This window comes from Somniosus microcephalus, chromosome 13 (genome assembly GCF_052327205.1).
Source record: "Somniosus microcephalus isolate GS21.2 chromosome 13, FLI_Smic_1.0, whole genome shotgun sequence".
Taxonomy (NCBI): Eukaryota; Metazoa; Chordata; class Chondrichthyes; order Squaliformes; family Somniosidae; genus Somniosus; species Somniosus microcephalus.
In genome coordinates this window covers 185,947,735-185,960,752 of record NC_140999.1, presented here as the reverse complement: position 1 = coordinate 185,960,752, position 13,018 = coordinate 185,947,735, and the positions used below count along the sequence as shown (strand labels likewise).

At 43.7% G+C, this 13,018-nt stretch overlaps 1 protein-coding gene across 2 annotated transcripts in view; it reads right to left on the bottom strand.

Moving 5' to 3' along the window:
* The window catches only part of LOC147108877 (casein kinase II subunit alpha), a 113,207-nt gene that overhangs the window by 71,660 nt on the left and 28,529 nt on the right, over nt 1-13,018 (bottom strand). For both annotated transcript variants that reach the window (XM_086005808.1, XM_086005807.1), the window contains exon 2: nt 3,354-3,586. In XM_086005808.1, the coding sequence (XP_085861934.1) occupies nt 3,354-3,454 (101 nt within the window). In that variant the 5' untranslated portion in view covers nt 3,455-3,586. The remainder of the gene's footprint in view (nt 1-3,353; nt 3,587-13,018) is intronic.

The following is a 13,018-nucleotide window of genomic DNA, read 5'->3' as shown; positions in this document are numbered from 1 at the left end:
TGTGTGTTTTGGCCATCCATTTCCGGATAGGTACTCGCATGCTACAGTCTAAGTTTTGGGGGTATTTTATATTGTTTTTAAATGCTTATAAAGTTGATGTTTGCACCAATTTTGTGCAGACTTAATAGCATTCAGAGCCCATAATGGGATAACGTGCTGTGAGGTCACCTGAAGTGACTTGCATGGGTTTCTCTCTCAGTTGGAGCTTGGTTGTTGAAGTGCGACAATACTGAAAATGTATAAAGAGGAAAGCTGGAAATCTGCACAGGTCAGTCAGGTAGATGGAAAGACATCAGGAGACAATTATAAGGAAGAGATAGGTAGGCCACATGAGAATAGCAAAGATAAGAAACAAAAAGTAATATAGCTGATTCATCTTTAAGCAAACAATGGTTACTTAAACAAAAAATAAATGAGAGAAAAACTTAAAATAGCATTGCACAGCCAAAACCTCCCACAGGACCATGGTTTAGGAGCGGTACAATTTTACCACTCTTATATTCACTTCTCAAGGAAAAACAAATTGGGCCCCAGATGGAGGTTGTTGGCAGTGCACAACATACAGGAAACTTTTGATTTACTGGCACCTAAATAAACAGAAATCTCTTAACCGGCAAAATTCAGGTGTAGGTTCAGGTAAGTTTTACTTCATATTAGTGGCCGTTCCTGGATCTGTGGCCGTGTAACCGGGGTTCCTGTACCTGTTGCATAGCAACAGGGACGCCTGGATCTTGTGGCTGGGGTTCCTGCACCTGTTGCATAGCAACAGGGACGCCTGGATCTGTTGCTGTGTACGGGGCTCTCGTACCTTTTACAATACCTCTCTGTAATCCGGACTTTTTGATAAACCGGCACCACACTGGTCCCGGATTTAAAAAAAGAGTTTCCTGTACTTCAAAAGATGCTCAGTAGATAATGGCAATGCCTGTTCACTAGAAAGAATAAACCTTAATAACAAATCGGACACATGCAAAACCAAAAGTAATTAAAGACACACCACCCTCACCCAAAAAGTTAAAATGCAGGATGTAACAGCCTGACTCCTACACTTACACTTTCCAACAGCTTCCAGGGATAAACCCAAGCTGAACAATGGATTTGTGCAATGTAGTGCCACTGAAGTAGATTTGTAATTTTTTTTTTTTTTTTTTAAATTGGGAGCCCAGAGGATAATTTCTGTAACACCAATGCACCCTATTCCTTAACTGACAAGCCAGTATCCCACTTGTCTCTTGGTCCCTACAATCCCTAGAAAATACATCAGAGATGCCAGAGCTTATTTAACTTCTGATCACCCTTCCTCCTTCTCTGTGGTATTCCTCTCCAATGTTCCTTGTAAGCTGCGCTTTGTTCTGCGCAGCCTGTTTCTTTTAGTGCGTGGTCCCTTTAAATTTCCGCGCCTGCGCGGTAATTACAATGGAGTGAACGACGAGCGGCCTGCGCGGGACCTTTCCCATTACTGCGCGTCCATGCAGGGAACATTGCTTCTCACCCCCCCAAATGGGAGGAGCAGGTTTGTGAACATAGGATGAACAGCAGGCACAGATCCAAATCACACTTCCCCATATTGCCATCTTCAGTCAACAACCAAATTTAATAAAACCACAGTTTGCGCTGTATCCTGCTCTATCACACGAGCATAATGGAAAAGCCACCCAGCCAATTTAGAAAAAAACAAACAAATCCTCATCCAACTCACCATCCAAGAACAGTAAACACATGGTCTGTATTAATTTAGGAAACTGTAAGGAGGTTAAAACCCTCCAGAATAGCTCATACTCCTGCTCTGGGGACAGCCAGTTACATTCCCAACTGCATGCCAAGTGCCACACACTGCTGCAGTCATTCATTCATTTAGATGCAGGAGGGAATCAACTTCTAGTCTAGTTCAGGAACACTGTACAAAGCGGGCTCATTTTGGTAGTTAGCCTATTTTTGCTGATTTCTGTTAACAAGTGCACCTTAACATCTGCAGACAACTAGTCTGACAAGGGTCCAATGACATTTGATCCACTGAAATTTTACTAAAATAAAGCCAACATGCAGATTGTGGAGAAGGAGGAATTGAACAAAATACAGCTACATCTGACACCCAACACCCATGATAAAACTCAGCTGCCAAGCCAAAACAAGACATTTTAATTTTGATTATGTGGAGTATTTGCTGAACCCTTTAGTAAAGTCTGGTATCAATTAACAAAAAGTTTGAAGGGGCAACTATAAAATTTAGTCACAACACATTCCAGAAAAAAATGACATTTATCAATTCAATTAACATTCCAATTTATTTCAACAGAACGGACTGCACCAAATTCCCAAAAGTGAAAACATGTATGGAACACGGCTGCGCTATAAATCATATTTATTCTTTGACAATTCTCGATGTAAACTTCCAAGTTTCTGAAACATTTCAAATACTCCAACTGCAAAACATTGTGAAGCACATGTTCCAACACCTGTGGAAACATACCTCAGCAAAAAGTAAATGCCCTCGGGAGGAGAGAGGAAAGAAAAAAAATCTTAACAACTGGGCTCGCCAAGATGAATGTGTCAAGTGTTCATTTGCTCAGCAGTCAGCTCTCTCATGTCCGAGTCAGGAGGGTGTGGGGTCAAGCCATGCTCCAGGACTTGAGCACAAAGGCTAGGCTAACACTACAATGCAGTACAGGAAACTCTCGATTTACCGGCACCTAAATAACCGGAAATCTCGGTTAACCGGCAAAATTCAGGAGTAGGTTCAGGTAAGTTTTACTTCATATTAGTGGCTGTTCCCCGATCTGTGGCTGTGCAATCGGGGTTGCTGCACATGTTGCTAAGCAACAGGGACGCTTGGTCTGTGGCTGGGGTTCCTGCAGCTGTTGCTAAGCAACAGGGAAGCCTGGATGTGTTGCTGTGTACGGAGCTCTCATACCTTTTAACTATACCTCTCTGTAATGCGGACTTTTTGATAAACCGGCACCACACCGGTGCCGGATAAAAAAGAGTTTCCTGTACTGAGGGAGTGCTGCATCATCTGAGGTGCAGTGTTTTAGGTGAGAGGTTGCACAGCCTGTTCAGGCGGACATGAAAGATCCCACAGTGCTCAAGGAGCAGGGAGTTCTCCTAGTGGCCTGGCCAACATTAATTCACTCAACCTACCCCACCAAAACAGATTATCTGGTCATTCATCCCATGTGCTGTTTGTAGAACCTTATTATGCACAAATTGGCTGGATATTTACCTGTAAAACAACACTGACTACACCAATAGTAATCCATTGGCTGTGAAGCATTTTGGGATGTGCCACTGTTGCGAAAGGTGCTATATAAATGCATTTGTTGCTGGGTATTCAAACAAAACTATGAGGAACTTACCCCCATTCCACCACGTGAGATTCGTAATCCCAGTATTCTCTTGGTTTGTGTGTGTTTACATCAGTGTAAACTCTGGCCCTGCTTGGCACGGGTCCTGCCATGTCTAATAGGAGGAGGCCGGAGGGGAGTTCAGAAGCAGATGTTGAGTGGTTTAGCAGCTGGGGGCAGGCAATTAGCTTCGGTTTTGACAATCAACGGAGTGGGAAGGGTCTCTCTCAGACCGCTCGTTTTCACTGTCAAGAAGAGCACAAAATATGATAAATACTATGTTGACAAAATCAAAAACATGCCCCCCAAAAAAGGGTTAACTCATTGATGCACACTATATCCATTCCTAAAGACTCAAATATCTAAAACTACCCCAATACCTACAAAAAAATAAGCAACACGCAGAGTTTGAAGGGTTTCAGTGAAATGAAGAAAACAGGTAAAAATATCAAGAACAGGATTAGGAGTACAGTGCAACTTATTACAGTCACCCACAGGACTGGACTAACCGGCTACAGCACACTTGCACTTTATACAGGTGCCTGTTCAATACTGCACTAAGAAAGTTCCTACTCTCCTGAACTTTGTTGTTGATGTACACTTCCACCAGCATTGAAAGTATTACAAATACTTTGACTGTTATAAAACCATTTAACATGTTCAAAACTACATCAACTTCATGTCTGGCGGCATGAGTTCGAATCCCTGAATGGCGACAGTACTCAGACTCCACTCAGCTTCCCGAGTCCCAACTAGAATATAGTGGAATTCAATACAAGGCATGGCTATAATAGAGTACGTGGGTGACCCTTTTATGGAGGAAATCTGCATTTAATACTGTTATTTAGGTCAATGAAAAACGACCGCAAGAGAGACCGCAAGGACACAGCATCTCCCAAACCCGCGACCTCTACCACCTAGAAGGACAAGAGCAGCAGGCACATGAGAACACCACCTCCAAGTCACACACCACCCTGACTTGGAAATCTATCACCCTTCCTTCATAGTCGCTGGGTCAAAATCCTGGAACTCTCTCCCCAACAACACTGTGGGAGCACCTGCACCACACAGGCTGCAGCGGTTCACCACCACACAGGCTGCAGCGGTTCACCACCACACAGGCTGCAGCGGTTCACCACCACACAGGCTGCAGCGGTTCACCACCACACAGGCTGCAGCGGTTCACCACCATCTTCGAGGGTAATTAAAGATGGGCAATAAATGCTGGCCTTGCCAGCAATGCTCACATCCCATGAATAAATTTTAAAAAGTAGAGGCTGGATTGCACAAAGCTAACCTTTAATGTATATTTAATAAAGTAAAAATACTGACTGCTGGATGATTTTTATCCAAACTGCTTTAAAATACATTTCAACATAAGTTACAGAAAGTGAATATGTCACGATGGTCTGAGAAACAGGAACTCAGTCTCACCTGCGTCAGCAACTACATAATTCATACGTCAAGTTACGAAAGAAGTTACTTTCTCTTGAAGCTTTCCACAGTGTCAACTTTATTTTAAGTCACTGCTTCATCCAGATGCCACACCATATTCAAGTAAGGAAATAGAATTTTGGTTTCCACAGTTCCTGGATCAGAACGATTTGGGTTTCTAAAAAAACATGCTTTGTAAGATCAGCGAATAAAACAAAATCAAGCCCGGGCGGGATGAGAGTCAGAAATTAATTAAATAGTGGAAGAGTTTCTAGGCCTTGTGCAGAATAACTGACTGCTGGATCGATGGGAAATTCAGTCTTTGGAATCCCAACACATCAGTGCACAAGTCTGAATGCAAAAAAAAAATTCAAATACTCAGTGCTGGAGTGCAGTCTTCCCCCAGTAACAGTATTTGAGCGCCATGCTAGCAGTTTAGGGGGAGGGGGCAAGAGTAGCAGAGAAGGGATTTGCCATCAGTAAGAGACGTAACCAATAGGCAATGGAATCATAAAATCATGCAGCATAGGAGGGCCAGTCGGTCCAACGTGTCTGTGCCAGCTCTTTGAAAGAGCTAGCCAAATAGTTCCACTCCACCTGCTCTTTCTCCACAACCCTGCAATTTTTTCCTTTTCAAGTATATATCCAATTCCTTTTTGAATGTTACTATTGAATCTAAATTTCAGATCACAAAAAACTATCCTCATCTCCCCTCTGCAACTTTTGCTAATTATCTTAAATCTGTGTCCTCTGGTTACCGACCCTCCTGCCACTGGAAACATTCTCATAATTTACTCCATCAAAACCCCACATCATTTTGAACACCTCTATTAAATCTCCCCATAACCTTCGCTGCTCCAAGAGCAATCCCAGCTTCTGCAGTCTCTCCACATAACTTTGGTATTGGTGAGACCGCACCTGGAATACTGCGTACAGTTTTGGTGTCCATACTTAAGAAAGGACATACTTGCTCTCGAGTCAGTACAAAGAAGGTTCACTCGGTTAATCCCGGGGATGAGGGGATGGACATATGAGGAGAGGTTGAGTAGATTGGGACTCTACTCATTGGAGTTCAGAAGAATGAGAGGCGATCTTATTGGAACATATAAGATTGTGAAGGGGTTGGATCGGGTGGATGCGGGGAGGTTGTTCCCGATGATGGGTGAAACTAGAACTAGGGGGCATAGTCTTAGAATAAGGGGCTGCTCTTTCAAAACTGAGATGAGGAGGAACTACTTCACTCAGAGGGTGGTAGGTCCATGGAATATGCTGCCCCAAAAAGCTGTAGAAGCTACATCATTACAGAAATTTAAAACAGAAATAGACAGTTTCCTAGAAGTAAAGGGAATTAAGGGTTATGGGGAGCGGGCAGGAATTTGGACATGAGTCTAGGTTCGGATCGGTCATGGCCCTGTGGGTAACGGAGCGGGCCCAGGGGCCGTGTAGCCTGATCCTGCTCCTGTTTCGTGTGTCTAATTCTGTTAGATTCAGGAGATGGTTCTGTGATAGTGGATTGGCGGTTAGGATCAGATCAGCCATGATCTTATTGAATGGCGGAGCAGGCTCGAGGGGCCGATTGGCCTACTCCTGCTCCTATTTCTTATGTTCTTATGTAACTGAAGTCCCTTATCCCTGGTATCATTCTGGTAAATCTCCTCTGCAACTTCTCCAAGGCCTCATCATCATTCCCAAAGTGTGTTGCCCAGAATTGGACACAATACTCCAGGTAAGGGCTCAAGTGATTTATAAAAGGTATAGCACAACTTCCTGCTATTATACTCTATGCCTCTATAAAGCCAAGGACCCCGTATGCTTTTTTACAGCCTTATCAACTTGTCCTGCCGCCTTCAAAGATTTATGTATCTGAACCCCCATGTCTGCTCCTGCACACCCTATAAAATTGTTTCACTGAAACAAAGCTTTAATTCAGGTATCCAATGTTACAATGCACAAACACTTGGCTGTATAGTTAATTATTTGCCTCTGTACTTTCTCAAATGGAGACCTTTCATGTCTGCATATTATTTTATTACTGTTTAAACATCAGCCTCCGAGGAAAAATTATGGTGCTAGAAACATGCACAAAAATCACGTTCTAAGCATTTCTATGCAGATAACAGTAGTGCATCCAAATGCTGGCATCTCTAAAGCGTTGCTATGGAAATGCTGGCATACATTGGAAAGGTTCCTTCTACAGATTAACCTTTTGAATACTGAAAATCTTTGCGGCATTTAAACATGTTCACACACTGCGTCTTATCTCGCATGCTTTGGCAGCTAGGGAAATATTTTCCACCTTTCCAGTTAATGCATCACCTAATTGAGGACAATGGGTTTCTCTGTTATTTCGGCCTCAAAAGAATGCGCCCAAAAATCTCTGTGCAGAAAATGCCCAGTGTCAGCCTATCAAATACAAGCTGCTCTATTCACAAAGCTAGCTGTAGTGCAGTCCTGAGAATGTTCTTTGTGGCTCAGAGATGCAGTACCAAAACACCAGTTGCTAAGATACTTCCTTTTTATCAATTTTAAATATCAAGATTAAAGAAATACTTCAGAATAAAGCCGTACAAATGGGCTTACCCTCAAGAATTAGTCCAAAAAAAAGAGTGCCTGTGAATAATTTAAAAAAAAACTATTTTGTGGCTGGACTGCCAAATCAGAGTTGCCACCTTTGCTCCATTTCCAAAGCCAAACACTGAGAAATGAAGTGTTGTCACCGAGCCACTGCCCCCAGAGCCTGGCCACTGCTGGCTGTGATGTTGGGAGTGGTGCAACAAAGACTCACTAGATTGATTCCTGTGATGAGAGGGTTGTCCTGAGGAGAGATCGAGTAGATTGGGCCTGTGCTCTCTGGAGTTTAGAAGGAGAGGTGATCTCATTGCAACATATAAGATTCTGAGGGGGGAATTGACAGGGTAGATGCCGAGAGGTTGTTTCCCCTGGCTGGAGAGTCTAGAACGAGGGGCCAGTGTCTCAGGATTAGGGGGTCGGCCTTTTAAAACTGAGATGGGGAGGAATTTCTTCACTTAGTGGGTTGCGAATCTTTGGAATTCTCTGCCCCAGAGGGCTGTGGATGCTCAGTCGTTGAGTATATTCAAGGCTGAGATGGATAAGATTTTTGGACTCATGGGGAAACAAGGGATATGGGGATCGGGTGGGAAAGTGCAGTTGAGGTCAAAGATCAGCCATGATCTTAATGAATGGCAGAGCAGGCTCGAGGGGCCATATGGCCTACTCCTAATTCTTATGTGTTATTACAGGTAGACTATCCTTTATCCGAAAACCTCAGGACCAGCCGTGTTTCGGTTTTCGGAAAATTTCGGATTTCAGAAGGTATTTTATAAGACTGGGAAATTTGTCGGGGGTGGGGGTCGGCGGTCGGTCGGCGGGGGGTCGGGGTGGGGGTCGTGCGCACGACTTACGCTGAACGAAAAAACCTTCGGTTTTTAGAGGGTTTCAGTTTTCGGAAGTTCGGATAAAGGGTAGTCTACCTGTAACTGGATGACGAGTCACGTTTCAACACCTAACCTGAAACATGGCAAAAATAACAACACTGGCCAGTGCCAGCCAAATAGTGATACATTTACATTTTTTTCCTAAACTTCTGAATCATAGTTCGGGAAAACTACTCATATGAATATATTTTTCAAACAAATACGCAGAAACAAGGCCATCTGTAGAATCGTACCCTAGAGTATCCTTTTATGGCTGCAAGACAGATAGCCGATAGGGGCTGGTCTGAAAGCAAAACAGAAACAAAGCTACTAACTATATCTTACACACACAATTTTTTGCTGAAGGCAGGCTATGTTGACATTGGTCATGGACCAGTCACCATTTCAATGGTGTGATACTAAATTGAGCCTAGTGGGCCAAGTTCAAAAGCTGCAACTCTTGATTCTGCTGTTCCTTCAGCATCCAGTTTTTACTAGATAATCCTAAATCAAACCGAAAGTATAACCAAGACTGAATGATGAAAAGTGACTGCCTGTGCTTCTACTTGACTCCAATATCGTTGATTCTTGATCACTGGCCTCACTGTCAAATGTGAAGTTGCTTGCTGCTATGCTAGTGACTCTTTCGTGGGCATTTCAATCTGCTGCCAGAACTATAACCTCCCCGTCGACCTAGTAAATAGGCTGAGCCAGATCATCATACTTGGATCATGACCAGGGTCACCATTTGCTGTTTTCATGCAAAAAGGGATAAATACAGAATTACAATCCTGAAATCCCATGGAATCAAAATAAAATTTGACTAATTTGAGTGGAGGAGAACTTTTTTCACCCGGAGGGTGGTGGGGGTCTGGAATTCGCTGCCTGGGGGGACGAAGCAGAAACCCTCATCACATTTAAATGGATATGCACTTGAAGAGCTGTGGCCTGCAGGGCTGCAGACCGGGGGCTGGATCGCTCTTTCAGCCAGCACAGACACGATGGGCCAAATGATTCTAATTCAGTGGATATAAACGAGTAGCCCTAATTACAAAATGAAAGGAATTAGAGAAATACAATCCACATCACACTGGTAAAAACCCTGGAATGCCATGCAGTTAAAATGACATTTGACTTATTCAGTGGCTGTTAAACAGCAGCCCTAATCCTGGTGTATAATTGCACCTTGACCCAAAATTGAACCGTGATCCAAAATTGCACGAGCCAGCCAACATCTGCGTCTGAATTTTTATTTGAATTAAATAGTCTATATCCGTTGCCTCCAGTCTCCTATTGGCACCTGGGAGACCAATTCAGAAAATGGAGAGCTAGTCTTCTAGCCACGCAAGAACAATGTTGCATGTGACTGAAACAGACTTGGAAAACTGAAGCTGGGATTAATTTGGTAATTAACATTAATTTGAGCCTTGGAAAACAAAAATTCTCTACCGATTTACAAAACTGCAGAACCATCAAGGAAATCAAACACTACAACCATCGATGAACAGAACAAAACCTGCCTACATTTTAATATCATAGGCGTTACCAACTCATTATATTCCTCCATTCTTCCTAAGTTGTAGTCAGTTATGAAGAGCTTAAGCTATTAAATCACCTGCACGAAACACTGCAGGGCACAACACACTTCTAATAAATTCACAAAACTGGGCCACAAGCTGCGAGGATACTGCAACTTTTAAATAAAGATATAGCGTGTACAGAACATGGCCTACATTACATCTCACTCTTCCATTCTCTCGTTCCACACAGGAATACAACTAGAAACTGTCTTTATATAGAAATATACTTGTGCAAATATTACAGGCAGATGGACTGACCCTAATGGTGGGGCCCCGTTTACTTCTCCATTTCTCTCATGCGCCATCATCCTCCGCCATTACTGGTGTGTGTTATTTCAAGTCGCTGGCTTTCACCGCCGTGTTGGGGGTTGGTGTTGAACTCAGAGGGGAGTCCTATCCCAAAATGAAGTACGTGGACCTGGAATTTTAGTCCAGTCCGAGCAAGTGTGCCTGTAGTGAACGCTGTGCTTGTTGCTCCTGGTTTATTTCCTGTTAAGCAAATGGTCAATGGGCAGCAAATGTGTACATAATGTAAATTTAGGATAACACAGAAAATGATGGAAATACTCAGCAGGTCAGGCAGCATCTGTGGAGAGAGAGAGAAACAGAGTTAACGTTTCAGGTCGGACCTTTCGTCAGAACTGGAAAAAGTTAATTCTGTTTCTCTCACGACAGATGTGGCCTGACCTGATGAGTATTTCCAGCATTTTCTGTTTTTATTTCAGATTTCCAGCATCCGCAGTATTTTGCTTATGTAAATTTAGGACTTAATAAATTCTTCTTTACGCAAGGTGTAATAGAGCTATTAATAACTAATGTTTATACAGAAAAAATACTTGTGTTGTGTTACAGGGTGGCCACGGAATTTTTATAACAAGGGAGGGTCCCTCGGAAATAAAAAGGTTGAGAACCCCTGGTCTAAACCATATGGGCTGGAGAATATTGCTCAAATATGGTACGGCAACACCATGAAGGGGTCTGAAAACAAGGATGCCGATCTTGGTGTTGATTTGCAAACAAATGAATTAGCTGGCAGGGGCCCCAGTTGACTTCTCCCCACCCACCACCCTCAGTCCAGCACGGAGCCCAATCAGTGCCCCTAACTGCTGTACCAGCGGAGTTTAAGATTTGATGTTTTAGTTGGTGAAAAGCAGTGGGTAGCTGAATCATACAAAGCAGAAAATCCCAGGTTTAATCCTCGAGAGTTACGTCGTGTGAATACTTCATCCTGCAAAATCAGTCTACTCTCAATCATCAGCAAAGTGATGGAAGGTATAGAAACACAGAAGATAGGAGCAGGAGTAGGCCATTCGGCCCTTCGAGCCTGCTCCACCATTCAGCGAGATCATGGCTGATCATCCAAACCCTAGCACCCGGTCCCTACACCGACAGCCATCCCACCCAAGCCCTATCCCCGTAACCCCACGTATTTAATCCCCCCTAACACTAAGGGCCAATTTTTATCATGGCCAATCAACCTAACCCGCACATCTTTGGACATCATCGACAGTGCTATCAAGCGGCACTTGCTCACCAATAACCTGCTCACTGATGCCCAGTTTGGGTTCCGCCAAGACCACTCGGCTCCTGACCTCATTACAGCCTTGGTCCAAACATGGACAAAGGAGCTGAATTCCAGAGGTGAGGTGAGAGTGACTGCACTTGACATCAAGGCAGCATTTGACCGAGTGTAGCATCAAGGAGCCCTAGTAAAACTGAAGTCAATGGGAATCGGGGGGAAAACTCTCCACTGGCTGGAGTCATACCTAGCACAAAGGTTGTGGTGATTGAAGGCCAATCATCTCAGTCCCAGGACATCGCTGCAGGAGTTCCTCAGGGCAGTGTCCTAGGCCCAATCATCTTCAGCTGCTTCGTCAATGACCTTCCCTCCAACATAAGGTCAGAAATGGGGATGTTCGCTGATGACTGCACAGTGTTCAGCGCCATTCACAACCCCTCAGATAATGAAGCAGTCCATGTCCGCATGCAACAAAACCTGCACGATGTTCAGACTTGGGCTGATAAGTGGTAGGTAACATTCGCGCCACAGAAGTGCCAGGCAATGACCATCTCCAACAAGCGATAGTTGAACCACCACCCCTTGACATTCAACAGCATTACCATTAACATCCTGGGGGTCACCATTGACCAGAAACTTAACTGGACCAGCCACATAAATACTGTGGCAACAAGATCTGGTCAGAGGCTAGGTATTCTGCGGCGAGTGTCTCACTTCCTGACTCCCCAAAGACATTATTATTTATTACTGGTGTTTTATTTATTACTGTATTTCTATTAGTATTTTATCATTGTTATGCCATATTTATTCCAATGTTGGGAGGACTCGTAAAAATCAACATTTCATTGTGCAGTACACACGTCTGCTGCATATATGACAAATAAAATTGAATTGAATTGAAGTAAGGAGCGTGATGGAATACTCTCCACTTGCCTGGATGAGTGCAGCTCCAACACACTCAAGAAGCTCAACACCATCCAGGACAAAGCACCCCATCCACTACCTTAAACATTCACTCCCTCCACCACCGGCGTACCGTGGCTGCAGTGTGTACCATCTACAAGATGCACTACAGCAACTCGCCAAGGCTTCTTTGGCAGCACCTCCCAAACCTGTGACCTCTACCACCTAGAAGGGCAAGGGCAGCAGACACATGGGAACATCACCTCCAAGTCACACCATCCTGACTTAGAAGTATATCGTCGATCCTTCATCGTCGCTGGGTCAAAATCCTGGAACTCCCTACCTAACAGCACTGTGGGAGTACCTTCACCACACGGACTGCAGCGGTTCAAGAAGGCAGCTCACCACCACCTTTGAGGGCAATTAGGGATGGGCAATAAATGCTGGCCTTACCAGCGACGCCCACATCCCCTAAACAAATTTTAAAAAGCTGAGCATTTGGAGTTCACTTTCAGCCCAAGTGAACTTCACAAATATGAAATTGCAAATGCTTATTACTACCCATCTGCAAACATTTGACTAGGGGGTGAGAAAGGAGACAGGATTCAGAATGGAGAGATTTTCTTGCACCTTGTATACTCACTATTGCAGTCATAGATTTTTCCAGTAATCAAATGTAGATTATTTTTCAGTAAGCCTAAAGCAATGACATCAGAAGTAATTAATATACATGTGTAGATGTCAATATGGATCAAGCACACAATTTGGCAAGCAAGCCGATATCCAAAATGGTCTCAGACTGAAAAA